Source organism: Grampus griseus (assembly GCF_964374135.1).
Source record: "Grampus griseus genome assembly, chromosome: 3".
Classification (NCBI taxonomy): domain Eukaryota; kingdom Metazoa; phylum Chordata; class Mammalia; order Artiodactyla; family Delphinidae; genus Grampus; species Grampus griseus.
This window is the reverse complement of record NC_139019.1, coordinates 126,303,494-126,325,012: the sequence shown is the minus strand read 5'-3', so window position 1 is coordinate 126,325,012 and position 21,519 is coordinate 126,303,494. Positions and strand designations below refer to the sequence as shown.

The 21,519-nt window shown below is 40.1% G+C and overlaps 1 protein-coding gene across 1 annotated transcript; it reads left to right on the top strand.

The window, feature by feature from the left end:
* The first annotated feature begins 40 nt into the window (after window positions 1-40).
* Window positions 41-18,526, top strand: LOC309820825 (uncharacterized protein). The gene is made up of 3 exons (XM_082651835.1): window positions 41-143; window positions 1,147-1,238; window positions 18,162-18,526. Exons 1-3 carry the CDS (start codon window positions 79-81, stop codon window positions 18,479-18,481), a joined length of 477 nt encoding a protein of 158 aa, XP_082507961.1. The 5' UTR covers window positions 41-78; the 3' UTR covers window positions 18,482-18,526.
* The last annotated feature ends 2,993 nt before the right edge of the window (window positions 18,527-21,519 follow it).

The following is a 21,519-nucleotide window of genomic DNA, read 5'->3' as shown; positions in this document are numbered from 1 at the left end:
AATTTAAAGCCGCACTCTGAAAACAACAGAGCAGGTGGAAACAGCCTGTTCTCCACTGAGTCTTCAGTCCTGGTAGCCATGACCTCTTTGGTCCTCAACCCCAGGCTCAACGAGAAGAAGGAAATAACTATTTCTGTTGTCAGGTTAGTTTCTATATTATTACATCTCATTGGCCTTGAGTAGTGTTTTAAAAGCGGTGTTTCTTGTGTATTGTTGAATTTCTAATAGCAAGGAAAATGATTTTGAGTCCCTGAACTGTACTTTTTTAGGCAACCTTCCAATACCAAATTGAACTATTCTATTCAAAGTCTCCTACTTGGACTAGAGTTGCTAGCATATCTTTGCTAAGTGAGGTGTGATATGAAATTCAAAATTCACAATATTCTTTCTTGAGCTTGGGTTTCTTACCAGAGTCTCATTTTTTTTAACATCTTTATTGGAGTTTAATTGCTTTACAATGGTGTGTTAGTTTCTGCTTTATAACAAAGTGAATCAGTTATACATATACATATGTTCCCATATCTCTTCCCTCTTACGTCTCCCTCCCTCCCACCCTCCCTATCCCACCCCTCTAGGTGGTCACAGAGCACTGAGCTGATCTCCCTGTGCCATGCGGCTGCTTCCCACTAGCTATCTGTTTTACATTTGGTAGTGTATATATGTCCATGCCACTCTCTCACTTTGTCACAGCTTACCCTTCCCCCTCCCCATAAATTGACAGGAAGCACAGTGAAGTTGAAGCTTTCCTTTATCCTTACATAAGCACTTCTTTTATTCATAATATTTATGCAATGGCACAGTAAATAGTTGAATTATATTAAAATCATTGAAATTATTGTTTTGTCTGTAAGACACCAGGGAAGTTATTTGTATTATTTTACTGGTCGATTTGAAAATGGTGGAGGCAAAAAAAATGGTGGAGGCATGTGTGTGTGGAGTGATCAGATTAGGACTGACCCATCCCATCTAGTGTAGACAGGGGCTACAGTAGAGAATTTAAATGTTACAAAAAAAAAAAAAGACAGAAAATGTAAGATGCTTTAAGGTCAGCATGAACTAGATAGCTGGCTCTTTTGAGAAATTAAGTATGTACTGACACACATTGCCACTTGTCGTAATTGATGTCTATATTTTCCTTCATGACAGAAATAATATATGGATAACTTTGAGTATTATTTTAGCTGTGGTCTGCATTTCCGTGGTTGTTTTCTTCATTGCAGTGCAAAGAAGATCTAAAAGTAAGTGGGCTGGGGAAATGTGATGACTGTCATTTGAGTTTGTCCATTGTTGGGACTGGGTGGAGTAAGATGGTGACTTGGAAGAGTAAAACGGTTATCTAAAAGAGTTAAATGATATGTAGGTGACAGAGACTGAAGGCTTGGAAAGCAGGAATATGAAGGGTCATTTTTTGGTAGCACTTCTTCAGTTGGGAATCTTGGTTTTATCTTGGTACTGAATGGCATGTTATTCTCAGTCTTGCTATTGTGGAAAAAATGCTATTTGCCCAACAGAGTAGATTACCACATGGACCCTAGTCCTTCAGCCTCCCTTAGTTTGGCTTCAGTTAGGATTTATATAGGGGCCCTGAGTAACCTGGTTCCCATAATGGAGCAGATGAGATGTCCAGCAGTGAAGTGTGGGACACCACTGTGCACACAGCAGCAAAAGAAAAACAAACTACCAAAATAAGTTAATTAAAAAGAAGCCAAAAGTATAGATATAACCCATATTTGAATAAGGGGATAACTTAGAGATAATTTAAACTTTCTCAAACATTCTCCTGGAGAACACTTTCCCCAGATGTTAATTAGGGGAGATTTGGGGAAATACCTGATTAAAGAAAGTTGAAATTTCTTACTTTAAAAATGATCAGAGATATTAAATGATAATATGAATTATGAATCTCTAAAAGCATTGAATTTCATGAAAAAATACTTAAGAAAATATTAAGTTTAAAATGTATAAATGTCCATATTTTATAAAGTTAATTATAATTTGAAAAAATACATAAGTTGGAATGAATCAGAGTTTTCTTTTTATATCCATGGCTGATATTTATTTCACTCTCCATATATTTCTGATCCTCCCTATTATCCATAATAAGAATGTATAATACTCTGAAAAAAAATTGTAGAAAAAATAGAGTCAATAATTTTTTTCTAGTTATACTTTCCATGCATATCAGTTAATCAGACATAAGGTGAGGATCCCTCTTTAAGGAGAATGGTGGATCAGCTGCAAAGCAAACATCATTTAATAGATGTTCTGCTGAGCCACAGTTCTCCACAGACTCTGACCTCCTTGCTGGGTCCCTGCCTTCTCCTTTGCTTGAGCAGACCCACCAGGAAGGATCACCTGAGAATGCTGAGAGGGTAAGGGGTGGATGAGGAAGAGCAAAAAACCCCTTATCTCAAGAGGGGCCTGCTTCCTCTCTCATGATTTGGTCCAGTTGTTTCACATGACATCGCCTTTTCCCATCCTGGACCACTTCCTCTACATTTGGCATCCCGAGCATGGAAACCAAAGAATGTTAGCATGGATGCGGAACTGGATTTGTGGTTTCTCCACCCAGACACTAAATAAAGGTGTAAACAACAGTCCGTTTTCTTGTTACAGAATCATAAAATTGTAACAGGAGCCCCAAATGGTAAGAATCCTAACAATTTATTCTTCCAGTAAAATTCCTGAAACATAGGAAGCACTTGATTAATGTTGTGTTGAATTACATGTTGAACCCAATCCCTCATTTTCCCTGTGAGGAAACTGAGGTCTAAAGACATTCAGGGACCAATTTAGTCCTAGTAACAGAACTGAGATGGGGATTCTGAACACACAAACTTGCAGTCTTGTAGTCCCTTCTCTGCCGTGGTGTCTGTCTCAGGCAAGGGCAATTCTGAGTTGAAATACAATGTTGGTAATATTTGTGTTCAACAGCAGCTGCCAGTTGGGGCTTCCTTCTTTCCATGATCTAAGTAAATCTGTGCTCAAAATGCTGCTGCGTTGTCCTAATCCCACATCCTCTTCAATCTAATATACCTGCTATGGACCCTTATACTTCACAGTGCTGACTTGGTTATCCAGAGTGACAGCTAGAAAATAGGTGAAGTCACCCTCAACAGTCATCCAGGAGAACATGGCTTAGCATTGGCACTTATCATCCATTGAGGAAGACTTCATATGTTTAATTTGTCCAGTTTGGCCAAATAATTCATATTAAGCAAAACACATATTTTAGAATAGTGATGGGGTAAATAGCCATGTGGTTTCCCTATCACACTTATTTCGATAGGGAGAGAAAATGTTCTGCAATATAATGAAAGACTCAAAACGCTTTAAAAGTTGTAATAGTTGTTCTGGGACTGATCCTTTTACCCAAAGCATAGTTTCTGTTGCATCTTTCCGAAGTTTGATTTCTGGGTAGTTTGGGGCAAACCTCTCTCTGGCTTTGCCCTAGTTCTTTTTCTTCAGTTTTGGAGGACGTGAACATCTTCCATGGAGTGGGCTTGCCTGGCCCCAAGGTTGGATGGGCTTAGAGAGCTCCAGTTGAATTAGAGCACTTATTACCCCCTCCCCAAGCCTCTCCTTTTATCCAACACATCTCCAAAATTGTCCAACCTTTTTTGCTACTTCAGAATTGACACTTGGAAAGTTTCTTCACTCCCAGTTTTTTCTCTACATTTTTCTATATGGCCTTTGTATTTTAGATTATTCAAAAGCTTTGTTTTCATAGTCTATCTCATATAAACCATGTTGAACAATTTTTTAAACATTTTCCCCCTCCCTCGCTTCCTTCCTTCCTCTCACTTCCTCTCATCCACAGCCGGGTCAGTGTGAAAGAGCCAGTTTTACCTTTAACCTCATATTCAGTTGAATACACATCACATGTAATTTATGATCTAATCATCTGTTTGCCATAAGCAATGTTACCATTTTGATGCCTAGATTCACAGTCTCATAACTTTCAAAAGATAGTCAAAATAAATTTCTCTATGGAGCTTACTGAGACCACTTCCAGGAATTCACAGTCTGCTTCACTTTGCTAATTGTAGTAGCAGAGAGCTAGTAATTACTCATACTTGTGTGCCAAGTTATTTTTTCTGTCTCTCCATTCTCTATGTCTTCTGAACTTCCATGGTCTACTAGAAATGTCTTCATCACAGTTGACCTGGGTCTGAAAATCAATAACTCCATCTTTTTACTCTTCATCAGTCTCTGTAATATGCTTATTTTTTTATACATCTTTATTGGAGTATAATTGCTTTACAGTGTTCTGTTAGTTTCTGCTGTACAACAAAGTGAATCAGCTATACGTATACATATATCCCCATATCCCCTCCCTCTTGAGCCTCCCAACCACCCTCCCTATCCCACCCCTCTATGTCATCACAAAGCACCCAGCTGATCTCCCTGTGCTATGCAGCAACTTCCCACTAGCCATCAATTTGTAATATGCTTATTTTTAGCTAAAGTAAAACTACAGACATTTCAGTACATTGAGTTTCTACCAGGTTTTGACTATCTGAAACAGTAAATTTTGGCAGACTATTTTTGTTATAGTCTTTGCCCTCTCTTTTTTCACATTGCATAGTCTGGTTACCCATAACAGTATGTATGTCTGGGATTGGTGGAAATACGGCTCAAACTTCTGGATACTTTCTGATCTGTCCATTCGAATCCTGTCTCTCACTTGTTGAAAAATATGGATTCTTTTCATTTCTTTTAAAATTATTTATTTTTACCTTTTTTTTTTTTTTTTTGCAAGAAGTATGTGAAGGCTACATGTCTACTGGGGAATAGAATTGATATTGTCAGTTTTCCATCATTGCAGTAATAAATTCCACTGAAAGGGCCATCATGTAGTTGATTTTCAGAATCACAGTGGAAACCCCTACATTGATTCCAATTTTTAATACAGGTGCTTCTCTCTCTCTTTCCCCTGCTGGGTTCTTTCACCGAGCTCCTCCTTTGCCTGTGAGGCTCTGACTCATGGCGTCCATATCCAAGTGCTCTCCTTAGCTGAATCAGCTCTCTTTTGGGGAGGTGGGTGAAAACATGCTTTGGCAGCTTTGGTGCTCTCCAGTCAGGCTTCAAGAAGGTTGGCCCTAGGGTAATAAATCATCCCAGTTTGTCTGGGATGAGCCTGGTTTTAGTAATGACATTCATGTGTCCCAGGAAACCCCTTTTCATGATGCAGAAATCTCCAGTTTTCTATAATGGGTACAGAAGGTTGGAGGAAAACTGTAAAACCAGTGCAGCAGCCCAAAAACTAGGTCTGAAAGCAACACTCTTTTTTTTTTTTTAATTTTGTTTATTACTTGCTTCTTATTAGCTTTTATTTATTTATTTATTTATGGCTGCGTTGGGTCTTTGTTGCTACGCAAGGGCTTTCCCTAGTTGCCGTGAGCGGGGGCTACTCTTCTTTGCGGTGTACGGTGTGCGGGCTTCTCATTGCGGTGGCTTCTCATTGCGGAGCACGGGCTCTAGGCACGCAGGCTTCAATAGTTGTGGCACACAGGCACGCAGCATGTGGGATCTTCCTGGACCAGGGCTCAAACCCGTGTCCCCTGCATTGGCAGGCAGATTCTTAACCACTGTGCCACCAGGGAAGTCCCTGAAAGCAACACTCTTTTTAATATCAAATGAATACAGCATAGATTATTTGCCTTCTTTAGTCACTGTCACTGTTTTTTCCCCTGATAACTGATGTTGGCAATTATGATTTGCAGTTCACAGTAATGAGTCACCTGTTGTTGCATCAGTCTGAGTGACATGACTTGTGTGCAAAGTAAATGCATTGTAATCATGAGCATTATCCATCCTTGACTTTGCTTGTAGATTAACTGTTGTGCATTGCATTGAGATAGCTAAAATTTTTTTGAAAGAATACTGGCTGAAAATTTCCCAAATTTGATAAATAGTGAACACTCATAGATCTAAGAAGCTCAGTGAACCCAAAGCATAAGAATCACGAAGAAAACTACATAAAGTCACACAATAATCAAATTACTGAAATCTAGTGATAAAGGAAAAATCTAAAAACTAGAAAGAGAAAAACAATACATTATTCTTATTCTGTAATAAGAATAAGAATTACAGCAGACTTGTTAGTGGAAAAAATGCAAGTCAGAAGAGAGTAAGGGTAACTTCTTTAAAGTATTAAAAAAATTTTTTTAACTGTCAATCTACAATTTACCCACCAGAAATAAATTTCAAAAGCAAAGGTAAAATACTTATTCATCCCTAAAAAAGGTGAAAGAATTAATTACCAACAGAGCTTCACTACAAATGTTAAAGGAAGGCCTGTAATCCCAAGGAGACTAGAGCACATGGAAATCCAGATTTGTACAAGGAATGAAATTTAAGGAAAATAAATACAGAGACAAATATAAGACTTTTTTCCCTTTAATAATTAAATCTCTTCAGAAGATGATCGACTGCTTAAAGCAAAAATAATGACATATTTGTGGGCTTTATGACATACACAGAAGTAAAATGTGTGACAAGAATAGTACTTAGGCAAGGAAAGGATAAATGGAAGTGTATTATTGTATGGTTCTCGTTTTTTTTTTTTTTGGCCTCGCTGCAGGGCATGTGGGATCTTAATTCTCTGACCAGGAATCAAACCTGCACCCACTGCATTGGAAGCGTGGAGTCTTAACCTCTGGACCGCCAGGGAAGTCCTATTTTATGGTTCTTAAAGTGCCATGAAGTTTAATATTACTTGAAGGTGGTCTGTGGTTAAAGATGTATACTATAAATATTTATCTAAGAATCCATCATTATGTAAAACAAAATTATAAAACATAATTAATTAAAAATAAAGTATAAGGGGCTTCCCTGGTGGCACAGTGGTTGAGAGTCCGCCTGCCGATGCAGGGGACATGGGTTCGTGCCTCGGTCTGGGAAGATCCCACATGCCGTGGAGTGGCTAGGCCCGTGAGCCATGGACGCTGAGCCTGCACGTCCAGAGCCTGTGCTCTGCAACGGGAGAGGCTGCAACAGTGAGATGCCTGTGTAACAAAAAAAATTAAAAAATAAAGTATAAGTAGAGGAAAGAGGATGCAAACAACAGATGGCGAGTAGAAAACAAATAGAAAAGTGTTACACACAAACATATCAATAGTAACATTAAGCATAAATGTTCCAAAAGACCCAACTAAATCAAATTGGATAAAAAAACAAGACACAACAGTATGTTGTCTATAAGAAAGCCAATAAAAATATAAATAAACATTGCGAAAAGTAAAAAGATAGTAAAGAATATAGCATGCTAACACTAATCCAAGAAATCGGAAGTGGCTCTATTAATAGCCATATTAATATCAATCAAATTAGATTTCAAAATATAGAATATTACCAGGGATAGAGGACCATGTAGAAATGATAAAGGGCCAATTTATCAAGAAGATAAGACAATCCTAATTGTTTGTGTGCCAATTAACAGAGTTTCAAAATACATGAAGCAAAAAACTGATAGGTCTGCAAGAAGAAACTGACATATCTACAATATACTCAGAAATGTCAATAACAATATCTCAGTAATTGATAGAACAAGTAGAAAGAAAAATCAGTGAGGACATAGTAGACTTAAAGATGGCTCTCAACCAACTTCACCTAATCGATGGTTATAGGACATCCCACAACACAACACAACAGCAGAGTACAAATACAACTTTTTCTCAAGTGCCTACAGACCATTTACAAAGTGTCATTTACATTCTGTGTCATAAAATTAAGAAAGATTTCAGCAAAATGCAGGGTATGTACATTATTTGTAGCCTCATTAGCATGAAACTACTGTGGAAAAGAAGTCATGAATGTGGGATCCTGGATGGAATCCTAGAGTAGAAAAGGGCATTGGTGGAAAAACTGATGAAATGCAAATGAAAGCTTTAGTTTAGTTAGTAATATTGTTACCAATGTTAATTTCCTGGTTCTGATCATTGTACTATGGTATTAAGATATTAACATTAGGGGAGGCCAGGTGAGGAATATATGGAAACTCTCTACTATTTTTGCAACGTTACTGTAGGTCAAAATAAGGCTTTTTAAAATGTAAGTCAGTTTTTGCCTATTAAATTAGCTTTTGTGGACTGCTGCCAAGAACATAGTTTAAGTAGTCAGAAAGACATAGGTTGCAATCCTAGCTTTATCACTTATTACCTGTGTGTCTGTGGGTAAGTTACTCAAGTCCTCTGGGCCTCCATTTTCTTAATCTGTAAAACTGAGATGATGATACCTTCATTATAAAATTGTGAGAATTAGGTATGTAGGTTAAGTGCCAAGTACAATGCCTGGCACAGAGTAGGCAGCAGCAAGACTGTTTTCCTTCCCACTGCACGATTGAGTTGACCTATGTGCTATGTCCCTATCCTTTTGGAGCCCATAGTCCAGAGAGAAGACCATTCCAATCATTTCAGCTTTACATGATTTCCTTTCCTGTGGCACTCATCAATCTGCCTTGTACTATTTGTGATTCAGCATTAGTGATTCTCATGGGCAAGCAAAGAGAATAAGAGAAAAGATGGCAATACACTGTACTATACTGTAAGCTCCTTGAGAAGGGGACTACTGTTTCTCACTTCCCCTGATTCACCACCCAGACCTGAGGACAGGGCCTTTCACAATTGTATTGAAGTCAGTAGAAAGTAGGAAAGGAAGAGTAATCTGACCACCCACCCAGACTCCTTTTCGGTAAGGCTGAGGCTGATGGCTTTTTGTTTTTGTTTTGTTTTTCATGGGAGGAGGATCTGTGTCCTCTGCATCCTGGGCTGCTCCAGCCTTTTTTCTTTCTTTTCCACCCCTAGTGGTTCCATGCCAGGCAAAGGGCCAGCAGGAGGATGATATTAAGGTTGATTTGTCCTCTTCCAGTCATATGGTGACGGGAATGCCTTCTGTTGGGAGTTCTGTTGTTTTCCTTTCTTTCCCTCTAGGCTTCAGCATGGTTTGGGAGACCTTCTGGCTTCCATCCTGTTAATCATGCAGCTTTCAGTCTGCAAGCTTGAGATGAGGGGTCCCACCACTGGAACTTTAGCTGTTCCATTAGAGGCTTGCTGGTGGTATCTGTTCCTGCCAGCACCACATGCATGCTGCCCTCTGGGGAGAGACTCATACCTCCTGCTGACATGCTGAATTGCCCTCTGAGGACAAAAAGATGCTTACAGCCATTGCCACAAACATGTTAAGACCTCACCTCATAGGTGGGGACATGTCAGAAGCAACTGCCCTGGCCATGCTGGCTCTGCTTCCTCCTGGATCCATGAAGGCTGCTCCTGCCAGTGCTCAGTTGATCTGTCCTGAGTGTGGAGACTTGGTGGATGCCATGTCCATAGCACCTGCTGTGGCTCCTATTGTTAGTGCTGCCGCCCTGGCCCCTGCTGCTGCCCCTTAGTCAGGCAGCATAGGTTTCATGATTGCAAAAGAGTGTGTGCTTCCATAAACACAGTATGTCTGGGAGGACTACTGGATTCCTCCTTGCTCCCACCTAAGCATAACAAGAAGAGATGACCTTAAATATCTCAGGGATCATGTGAAGTCACCTGATTCTGACCTGACCTTGATGCCCTTCTGCATAGATACTCATGACCTGTGCCAAGGGGGAAAAAACCAATAGAGAAAATGAGTGAGACCAGAAAGGCCTGCTCCCTCTCTTACCGTAGATGAATGAGTCAAGAGTTTGACTGAAGTCAAGTCCAATCTCCTGTTTAATCCCCTCTCTAGTATCCATATGATGGTGATTCAAGTTTTACTTGAATAGTTCCAGTGTTAGAAAGAGAACTGCCACAATAGACCTTTATTTTATATACCTTTGTTCATATATCTTCAGAATATATTCCTAGAAGTGAGACTGCTGGCCATTTTGATAGCGACTAACAAATTGTACACACGCACACAGCTTGTACCACCTCTGACGTAGACAAAAATCGATACGTGACAGTCACAGGGAGATGGATTAGGACTCAAATAAAGGGAGGACTTTCTATTAGTTAAAAATGTCCCGCAACAGATCAGACTGCCTGTATTGGACTTGTAATTGTTCAAGAATAGATTGGATGGTCAGTATGATTTAGAAGGCATTACAACAGTGGGTATTCGAATGGAGGAGCTGGTATCTAAGAAGTCTCACTTTGGAAGCACTAGGAACCTTGTGGCAAGGCCTCTGAATGGTGGCTCATTTGGTCTCGAACCCTTCCAAATGCAATTCATTTTTCAGGTGAGCCCCAGAGCACCACCTGCTTTGCAGGAACCAAAACACCCTGGCCCCATTTTCTAGAGTATCTGCTAAGTCTTACTTCTAGACTCTTCCTGTCCTCTGCCTCAAAGGGAGCTAAATCCATTGTGTCCCAGCTGGGATGGCCTGAGCACTGCTAGAACTCTCCCCTGGTGGTCTCAGGAGGTTTTCCCAATAAACAAAAAGATCTCAGGGCAACACACCAGGAGGTAAAAAGAGCAGCTATTGGCAACCTTCAGATGGAGATGTTGTTTTTCCATGACTACAGATTGATATCTTTATTAAGTTGAAGGGCTACAGCCTACAGGGAGCCAAAGAGTGGGAGATTAGGTGGAAAAAAATTGGAAGGAAAACAAATAGGCCCAGCCACATTCCACTCCTTCTGTTAAAAGAGTTACCAAGTCCTGTACATTCTACTTCACCTCTCACATCCATCTCTTTTTCTTGAGAGGTTGAGCCCTAATTCAGATTAATAAAGTACATCACTGATCTCATCATGCCTCAGCTCAAAAACCTTTAATGGCTCCCTGCCACCTACTGAAAAAAGGTACGTGCGAATCACTCCCTCCCTCCCTCACTCTGGCATGCAAGGCCCACTGTACATCCCCAACCTCCTTGTTTGGTGTTACTTTCCACAGTCCCCCTTACACACTCAGCCAAAGGTCTCTTCCTCCATGAAGGCTTGGTGAACCTCTGGGGCTGTGTCAGATCTCTCTTTCCTTTGAATCCATGCCATATTTGGGAGTCCTCCCATGGGGAGGCCCCTAACAGCTTGGGTTCCATGTCGGAGTGTATTATTTGCAATACTGTCTTTGTTCTGCTGTATCATTCTTAAAGGGAGGGACTGAAATGCCTAGACTCACCTGGTCAGCTCTAAGGTCTTTGCAGGCTTGAGCCATTTGAACCATGTAATGCAGTAACACAGATTTATTGCTTAAGGCTATATTTTGTCAAGACAGCTGAAAAGACACATTATCTCTTGTCCCAGTTTCCTTAACAGCCTCATAAGGGTCTGTTTCCCTAGCATCTACAAGCACAGCACCTACTAAATGCAGTTAACCCGTACATAGGGCCCTTTTAGACAAAGGGGCCCTCTGGGCAGACACAGCCCCTCAGACACACAGTTTGGCTAGTAGACAGGTGCCCTTTCCTCCAGGCTATGGCAAGCCAGCACCAGGATGACTATACAGCTTGGTGAAAGTAATGCAGCCTGGATTGTATACTCTCACCCTCACCTCTGAACCAGGTGCCCTTGTTCAGTGAGCAACCTACACAATATTATGGGACGGTCTTACCGGCCCTAGAGTGACTCACAGGCCTCAGACTTGAATTCTGTGCCCCCCCCGCCCCCCGCCCCGCCTTTTCCACCCCAGGCCTATTGCAGTTCACTTGTTCAACCCCCTGAGCAGCTTCGCCTTCCCTGTAGACCAGATGGGTTGTAGAGAGCTGTGTAGTTTCCATTAGTTTGTCAGCAGTATCTTTGTCAAGCTTTTTTTTTTTAAATCACATTTGGTTAACAAAACACAGTCATTGTGCCCTGTCTTCAACATTTAACATCATCCAACTCATCCATAGTTATGTCCCTCACTGTGAGGTTAAGCCATAGGGACACATTGAGTCAAGCCACAGGGACACATTCCAATCTTCCAATACTTCTCAAAGCCTGCTTTTAAAAAATATATATATATATTTATTTATTTGGTTGCACTGGGTCTTAGTTGTGGCAGGTGGGCTCCTTAGTTGTGGCTTGCCAGCTCCTTAGTTGCGGCACACGGGCTCCTTAGTTGTGGCATGCAAACTCTTAGTTGTGGCATGCATGTGGGATCTAGTTCCCTGACTAGGGATCGAACCTAGGCCCCCTGCATTGGGAGCACAGAATCTTAACCACTGTGCCACCAGTGAAGTCCCTCAAAGCCTGTTTTAATTTCGTGTCTTAAATCAGGATAAGCCAGTGCTCTGGAGAAAACACATAGGCTGCTAAGTCCTCTTCTTTTCCCAAGTTGGTCATCCTGACACCTCGCAAGTGCATTGTCTCCAGCTGTTAGGGTGATGAATTCTCCCACACTGGAACCCATGAGTCCATTCCCGCTACAGGAATTTCCAGACAGGACAGGGAGAATGAATTAGCTGCCTCAACAACTGACTTGGTGAAGATTACAATCAGAGACTCAAACACCATGGGAACTCAGAATCACAGAGCCACCGAACTTAAGCTGCAGAACAGAGTTCACCTGATAGAATGCATTGCCTTTACTTCAAGACATAAAGACATCTTTTCCTGATCGGGGGTATATTTTATCTCATTTACAATTTTGATTTAGTGAAATTGAGTATATTGTCACTCAACAGAGAAACATGCCATTATTCAATGACTACTGATATTTAGGCTGAAATAATTTTTATATGTTCCTAGTGAATTGAACTTTTTACAATTGTAAAGTGTCTCTTCATAAGTCTAGTTATACTTAATGCTATAAAGTCTACTTTGACTAATTTTAGCAAGCCACCCAAGCTCTCCTTTTGTTAGACCTTATATGGGGCTTTTCCCCCCAAACCTTTTAACCTAAATTTTTAGTTTGCTTTATATTTAAGTTATGTATGTCTCACATAAGGAACATGTAGTTCAGTATCTTATTGTCTAACAATCTTTACATCTACTTGGTGTAGTCTGTTTACACTCAATAGAATCAACGTTTATTTTGGTTTAGCTCCATCATCTCAATATTTGTTTCCTATTTCACTTATCTATTGTTTAGTTATGCTTAACTTTTTAACATCAAACCGTAATACAGCACTGTAGGTAAAAACATTGGCTCTGGAGCCAGACAGCTTGGGAACATTTCCTAGTTCCACTACTTGCTAGGTGTGACCCTAACCATGTTTCTGAACCTCTCTAAGCTTCATTTTCTTAACAGGAAAATGGGATGATAATAGCAATTATCATAACTATCTGACAGAACAGAGTTAGTTTTTAAAAATCTCAGGTAAAAAACATTTGATATGTTTTGTCGTAATGTTTATATAATATACTTTCTATTAATCTTACCTATTATTTTATTAAACAGTAAACATAATTTCTAAAGCTAATACATTTCCATAGCTCCCCTGACATAGAAAGTAGGAGCTGCATCTGCCACCCTCTGTCACCTTCCATATCAGTGTTTTCTGATCATTTAGATTGACATTTGTATTTCTTTTCCACAAAGAAAAATTAGCTCTTAAAATTTTTATCAGATTTTTGTGCATGACTTCTTGTCTCTTACATTATCCTCTTGGATTCTGTAGCATATGCTGTCGGTGCCCTGTCCCATATTCCCTTGGCCCACGTGGGTTCAGCAGTAACCACAAGAGGTATTTGCCCTGGCAGCTTTCCACATCAGGAGCCTTGATCTCTCTTCTCTGCCTGAGAGCTTTCTCAAGCACCATGGGAGCTTTCTCAGCTGCTAGAAGGAGCAGCCAGAAGTGCAGGGAATGGCAATCAGTGGATAAATGTCGCAGCATCCCTGTCCTCTGTTAGTGTGATTCTGAGCCATTTTTCTCACACGTGTTCAGAGAGTTCCAATTTTCCACAATATTAACCTGCTCATTAATGTATTTTCCTTAGCTTTTTTCCCACCCTTGTCTCACTTTCCCAGTTTCCTCATTTGTGTTTCCTAGGATCATCTTCCAAATAAATACTTACATCCAAGTCCTTCTCAAATTGAGATTGTCATGTTTTTTCTCCTTTGTCTCTAACATTGTGGTGGTTTTCAACAATTTATTTTCAAATATTAATAAACATGGCATTCCGAAAATAAACTTAATATGGTTGTAACACAGAGAGATCAGTAGATAAGTTGATTTATTTTGTTAACGTAGTACCCTATAATTTTCATTTCTTGTAATGTCTTACCAAGTTTGGGCATCAAAGTTACATTGCCCTTACAAAATGTGGTGAAGAGTATCCATATTTTTCTATTCTCTAGAAGAGTTTGTGGGAGATTTTTGTTTCTTCCATGTTAAATGCTTAGAAGAATTCCTCATGAAAGTCATCTGGACCTGTAGCTTTCTTTATGGGATGATTTTTATTTTTATTTATTTGTTTGTTTGTTTGTTTATTTATTTATTGTTTTTGCGGTACACGGGCCTCTCACTGTTGTGACCTCTCCCGTTGCGGAGCACAGGCTCCAGACGCGCAGGCTCAGCGGCCATGGCTCACGGGCCTAGCCGCTCCGCGGCATGTGGCATCTTCCCGGACCGGGGCACAAACCCGTGTCCCCTGCATCGGCAGGCGGACTCTCAACCACTGTGCACCAGGGAAGCCCTATTTTAATTTTTTTTCAATGAGAAATTGATTGATTGATTGATTGATTGATTGATTGATGGTCATGCTCCCACAGCTTGCAGGACCTTAGTTTCTCAACCAGGGATGAAAAACCCATTCTCTGCAGTGAGAGCACAGAGTCCTAACCACTGGGCCGCCAGGGAATTCCCTGGGATGATTTTTAATGTTTCATTTAGTTGCTTTAATGGATAGACTTGTTCAGATTTTCATTTTTTCATGAATTGGTTTTAGCAAGTCACGTTTTCTAAGAATTAATACATTTCATCTAAGGTGTCAAATTTATTGTCAAACTAGTTCACAGTATCTTCATATGAATTTTGTAATCCCTGTGGCATATTTTCTCTCTAAGGATTTATTAATTTAAAAAATTTTTTGTCATAACAGTGGTGTTTTGAACATGAGAGGAGGCAAACTTAGCTAACTGTTCCCTATTTAACCATAATTCCAATTATTTTTAATGACTCATTTACTCAAGTCAGGGCAGAAAAAAATGGAAAATTTTCTCAAAGAGAAAGGATGTAAATCACAAAGGATGTAAAGCAACTTTAATGGTTTCTGAAGTGAAAATTTCTGAAGCTCCCATTCTGTGCTTTCCCCCACTTCCCCCCAGCATTTTGCCCTAGAGAGATAGTCACACTCAGGCTCTTTATTGGAGCCAGAATTTAAATCATAGCTTAAATATCTTTCTGTTTTCCTCATTAAACCTCCTCCAGGTTGAACTCCCTACTTCCAGGAAAAACCACCCTATTTCACCTGAACTGTCCAACTTGACCAATCTTACTCCAGCCTCTTATTATTTAAATGCGGACAAAAATCACATCTCAGAATTGTGGTAAGGATTAGAGATAATGCATCAAAAGTAACAAGCATAGTACTTGATTCGTAGTTGTACCATAAGTAGTAGTTATTATTATTGCTTTCTGTGCTTGATTCCCCCCCTTCAACACACTAGACTGTAAGCCCATAATGAGATGGGCAGTGTTTTATTTACCTATGTAAATCTCTTCTTTGTGGTCAGTAACTGGCACAAAATAGACATATATTTTTTGTTTGAGAGTCTGAATTGAAGTCCTGATATTCCAATAAAAATTTTGTCCCTTAGACTCCTGGAACCACTACAAAGTTTCACAATTTAGTAAAGGTACTACGAATATTTCCTGTATTATATAAGAGGGCATGGTTGAGTGATAAGACATGGACATATCACCAGCACTGTGATATGCCTAGTGCATATTAGACAGTTAATTTTTTTTAATTGATTGCATGGTCATGGGGTAGAGAAGAAAACAAAACTCCCCTAGAGAATTTGAGCTATTTTCAAGTATGTGCTTTAGCAGCAGTATGCCTGGCCTGTAAGGATATTCAATGTTTTAAAATACAGTATTACTCTTTTATTTTATAAAGAGCTCTTTCAAATCAGTAAGTAAAGAAGAACAGGTGAAAAGACCAGCAGAAAAGAAAACCAAGAAAATTTACAAAATGTGTATCTGAATATTAAACATAAGTAGTATTCAGAAACTACAGACTTACAGTAGAGGAAATTCTATCTATATATAATTAAATAAACTCAAATAGGCAAAGAAACAGCTTGAAGATCTTATGTAGAACTGGTGAGGGTGCAGGGAAGAACGTTCCCTTATAAAATGATGGCATGTTGGCACAATATTTCTGAGAAGAACAATTGGAAAATGCATGTCAAAAGTTTAAAAATTAAACAATACTCTTTGACACAGCATCTCCTTTCTTAGGAAATTATTGCAAAGAAATGATCAGACAACTGTATAGGGATATAGATGCAAAATTTTATTACTTATGGAAATAAAAAGTAAAAACAAAATAGACCTTTTTAGCAGGGAATGTTACAGAGACAATGCACTGAAGGAAAAATGTCAACAATTAAGGAAACTTTTATATCTTAATTACTGATGGGTATTAATGGATTTTCTTCCAAACGCTCAAAAACAAAAGAATAAAAATAACAATTATTATGATCACCAGATGGCAGCGTGGCTCTTTTTTCAAATGGAGCACTTTGCCATTGGTTCCAGGTTGTCACTCCAGAAGTTCAAAGGTTTTTGTTTGTTTGTTTGTTTGTTTTTTTGCGGTAAGCGGGCCTCTGCTGTGGGCTCTCCCGTTGCGGAGCACAGGCTCCGGACGCGCAGGCTCAGCGGCCATGGCTCACGGGCCCAGCCGCTCCGCGGCATGTGGGATCCTCCCAGACCGGGCACGAACCCGCGTCCCCTGCATCGGCAGGCAGACTCTCAACCACTGCGCCACCATGGAAGCCCGAAGTTCACAACATTTTTAGCCAACCAAGGTTTGTAGTGTTAGTATTGAAATCAAAACTGAGAGTTATAAGGGAACAAGAACTTACCTAGTTCTGACTCCTCATATCCTTTCCATGCCTGACTTGCAGGAATCCCCTCTACTGTATCACTCACTATGGTTAACTCCAGCACATTAGAACACCTCCTACTGAAGCTGCCCACTGAGATGTTAGGGACCTTTGTACTTTAAAGTTCTTCTTTAAATGAAACTATACCCCCAGTGAGCCAAGTCAGCTCTGGTTCCTGGCACCACAGAGAACTCTCCCCTTCAGAATTTGGAAATATTTGAAGATAGCTAGCACTGTTTTCCCACATTTAATCTTACTCTTTTTTCCAGGTGGAAAAGTTCCCAGTTTTCTGCTTTTCTCCTGTTTCTGTGTTGCTTTAGTGTCTCTTTGTATTCTACTGTCATTCCCACATTTCCCAGGCAACCATGTAGCTAGCGCTTAGAGCATGGGTCTTTGGAATCCTGACACCAATGCTTCCTGCTTGTATGTGCTTGGGCACATTACTTAAACACTCTGTCTTTAAGATTTTTCAACTGTGAATTAGGAAAATAATAGAACCTGTGACCTCATAGGTTGGTGGTGAGGATAAATAGGACAATTTGTGAAAAGTAGACAGCACGATACCTGGCACACAAGAAGTGCTCAACTTGTGTTAGCTAGAACTAAACTTCCGTTTTCTGTAAAATAATACTCAGCTCATAAGTTATCATAGGAATCTAATGAGAATGTCAGTAAACTGCCTAACACAGCACCTGGTGCTCAGTAAGCGTGACACAGGAGAGCCGGTGTACAGGGGTGTCTAAGGCCTCCCTGACTCAAGACTAATGAAAACATAAATGATGGCAAGAGTGGTGGTTTGGTTTTCTGTTTCTTTGTTTTGTGAGACTTTACTTTTTTAAGGTAGTTTCATACATGAAGCAGAATGAAAAGGAAGGCAGAGAAATTTCTCATAGACTCCCCTGTCCGCACACATGCACAGCCTCCCCCATTATCAACATTTCCCATCAGAGGGGTACACTTGTTGCAACTGATGAACGGACATTGAACATCATAATCACTCCAAATCCATAGTTTACATTACAGTTCACTCTTGGTGTTGCAGTTTCTGTCTACTATAATATTCCTCCTCCCTAAACAACGTCCTTAACATTTTTGTAGCACATTCTGCTGGTAGTGAATTCTCTCAACTTTTATTTGTGTCATGGAGTCTTTGTTTTACCTTTCAAGTAGTCCTGTTTCTGACTAAAAACCTATGTGTGATTTTTTTTCAGATCTGGCCATAGGCAATTACAAAGTCTTTCTGGACCTGAAACATAGACTGCCAGATATTTCTCCAGCAAAGATGGGTGTATTCAGGATCAGCAGAGAATTGCAATTTGGGATCTGCAACCATGGCAAGCCACATGCAAGTCCCCACACAGCAAAAGAAGAAAAGGGGAAAAGGAAGTTGGGAGGGCTGCGGTTAACAAAGAGTCAGTGGTTTTCTTTGGCTGAGTCCTTGCCAGGAAAGGAGAGGAGACTTCTTCCTCTTGGGCTCTGCAATGGCGCTGGGTGTGAGAGCTCCCCTTTCTGGTCTCCCAACTCTATTTAATGGAGGTTTCTGTTTATTAATTTTTTATAGCTTTATCTGGCTGCCCTCCCCACACCAGACTTGGAGCACAGCCTGTGCATTGCAGTCTCTGAAAGGAATTGCAGTCAGTGACGCAGGCCCACCCCACCCCCACCCTCGTCCCCACCCCCCACCCCCACCCTCGTCCCCACCCCCACCTCCCCCATCCCCTGTCCACCTATGCTCTTATGTATATCTGCATTCCTACTTCAAGTGCCTCTGGAGGCCTCTTCACTGGGGCTCTTGGCAGAAGCCTTTGTCAGACACTTCTGCCGAAACCCCTTTGTTGGGAAGAGGGAAGGGAATCTTGAAGCCTTGTTCTCCGCACTGACTCAGCACTCAGTACTTTTCCAAGTCTAGCCTACTCTCCCTGCCCCTGGCTTCCAGGTCCATGAAATTGCGGGAGCTTTCTGATCAGGGCTCCCTCAGCAGTGACACAAGGCCCACATCTGTGCTAATCCACTTAACCCTTAACTGAGGCACCATTCCTTGAGGGAAAATGGAATGGAGGAGTCAGTGCTTTCTCCTGTTTAGCCTCTTGCTTGTACTGTGACAGTAAGTGATTAAAAACTTGTCTGTTATTTTCATTTTGCCTTGTTGTCTAAATTGGCTACTCCAACACCTGGCAGCTCAGCTGTCTCTAGCTCAGCTGTGCTTCTGACACATTGACTTTGAAAATATTTTTATCGTGACTAGAATTCTGGGCTGACAGTTTTGAGATTCAGAACTTTAAAGATGTCATACCATTGTCTTCCAGTTATGACATATACTTCTTACCTTTATTCCTCTGATTTAATGTCTTTATTTTCTCGATGTCTCAAGATTTTCTCTTTATCATTGATTGTCAGCAGTTCAAAAATGACGAGTTTAGATTTGTGGGTGGAGTTGTTTATTTGGTTGGTTATTTGAGGTTTTTGTTGTCTATATTGCTCATTATTTATTCTACCTGAGGTTTTCCAGACATGGACCTTTGGCTTGATATTTTTCATTGTTTTTGGAAAATTCTTAGTCAAATATTACTTCTACCTTGTTCTCTACTTTCTTCTGCCTGTAGGACTCCAGTTGCATTTATGTTTGTCTGTCTGTCAAAATGAAAAATCATCTAATGACTGCTTTATTTATTGTGCCAATAATTTGTTTTAATTCTTATATATACACTCATGGGTAAAAAGACACTCTAGTGTGCCTTTCTTATCCTGTCTTCATCTGGTTTTGTTATCAAGTTAAACTAGCTTCACAGAATAAATTAAGATGTAGTTCCCTCCTTTTTCATATTCAGAGATTTTGTAAAGGATTGGAATTAACTCTTTTTGAAATTGTTGGAGAATTGCCTATATGGCTGCTGTACTTGTGCTTCCTATAAGAGAAGATAATAACTATTTTTGCAGTTTCATTTATTGTTATAGGACTATTTAGGTTTTTTATTCTTGATATATTTTAGTAAGTTATATTTTATCGGGAACAGTCATTTCATCTAAGCTGTTGAATTATCAATATAAATTATTTGATGGTACTCTCTTACTATATTTTAATCTATACTGGATTGGTTGTTATATATTTTTTTCAATTTTTTTTATTTATTTATTTATTTATTTATGGCTCTGTTGGGTCTTTGTTTCTGTGCGAGGGCTTTCTCTAGTTGCAGCAAGCGGGGGCCACTCTTCATTGCAGTCATCGCGGTGCGCGGGCCTCTCACTATCGCAGCCTCTCTTGTTGTGGAGCACAGGCTCGAGACGCGCAGGCTCAGTAATTGTGGCTCACAGGCCTAGTTGCTCTGCGGCATGTGGGATCTTCCCAGACCAGGGCTCCAACCCGTGTCCCCTGCATTGGCAGGCAGATTCTCAACCACTGCGCCACCAGGGAAGCCCTGGTAGTTATGTATGTTTAAAATTCTCTTTTGCCTTTCTTGATTCTCTCCATTTTACCATTGTTTTCTAAATCAATCATTTTTATTAGTTTACTTTGTTTTCTTAATCTACTCTTAGTGCCTTCCACTGCTTTATCGGGAATAATTTTGTTGTATGTTTCTTACCTTCTTTTTTTTTGTTTTTAATTAATTAATTTTTTAAACATCTTTATTGGGGTATAATTGCTTTACAGTGGTGTGTTAGTTTCTGCTTTATAACAAAGTGAATCAGTTATACATATACATATGTTCCCATATCTCTTCCCTCTTGCGTCTCCCTCCCCCCCACCCTCCCTATCCCACCCCTCCAGGCGGTCACAAAGCACCAAGCTGATCTCCCTGCTTCCCACTAGCTATCTACCTTACGTTTGGTACTGTATATATGTCCATGACTCTTTCTCGCTTTGTCACAGCTCACCCTTCCCCCTCCCCATATCCTCAAGTCAGTTCTCTCGTAGGTCTGTGTCTTTATTCCTGTCTTACCGCTAGGTTCTTCATGACATTTTTTTTCTTAAATTCCATATATATGTGTTAGCATACGGTATTTGTCTTTTTCTTTCTGACTTACTTCACTCTGTATGACAGACTCTAGGTCTATCCACCTCATTACAAATAGCTCAATTTCGTTTCTTTTTATGGCTGAGTAATATTCCATTGTATATATGTGCCACATCTTCTTTATCCATTCATCCGATGATGGGCACTTAGGTTGTTTCCATCTCCAGGCTATTGTAAATAGAGCTGCAATGAACATTTTGGTACATGACTCTTTTGAATTATAGTTTTCTCAGGGTATATGCCCAGTAGTGGGACTGCTGGGTCATATGGTAGTTCTGTTTGTAGTTTTTTAAGGAACCTCTATACTGTTCTCCATAGTGGCTGTACCAATTCACATTCCCACCAGCAGTGCAAGAGTGTTCCCTTTTCTCCACACCCTCTCCAGCATTTATTGTTTCTAGATTTTTTGATGATGGCCATTCTGACTGGTGTGAGATGATATCTCATGGTAGTTTTGATTTGCATTTCTCTAATGATTAATGATGTTGAGCATTCTTTCATGTGTTTGTTGGCAGTCTGTATATCTTCTTTGGAGAAATGTCTATTTAGGTCTTCG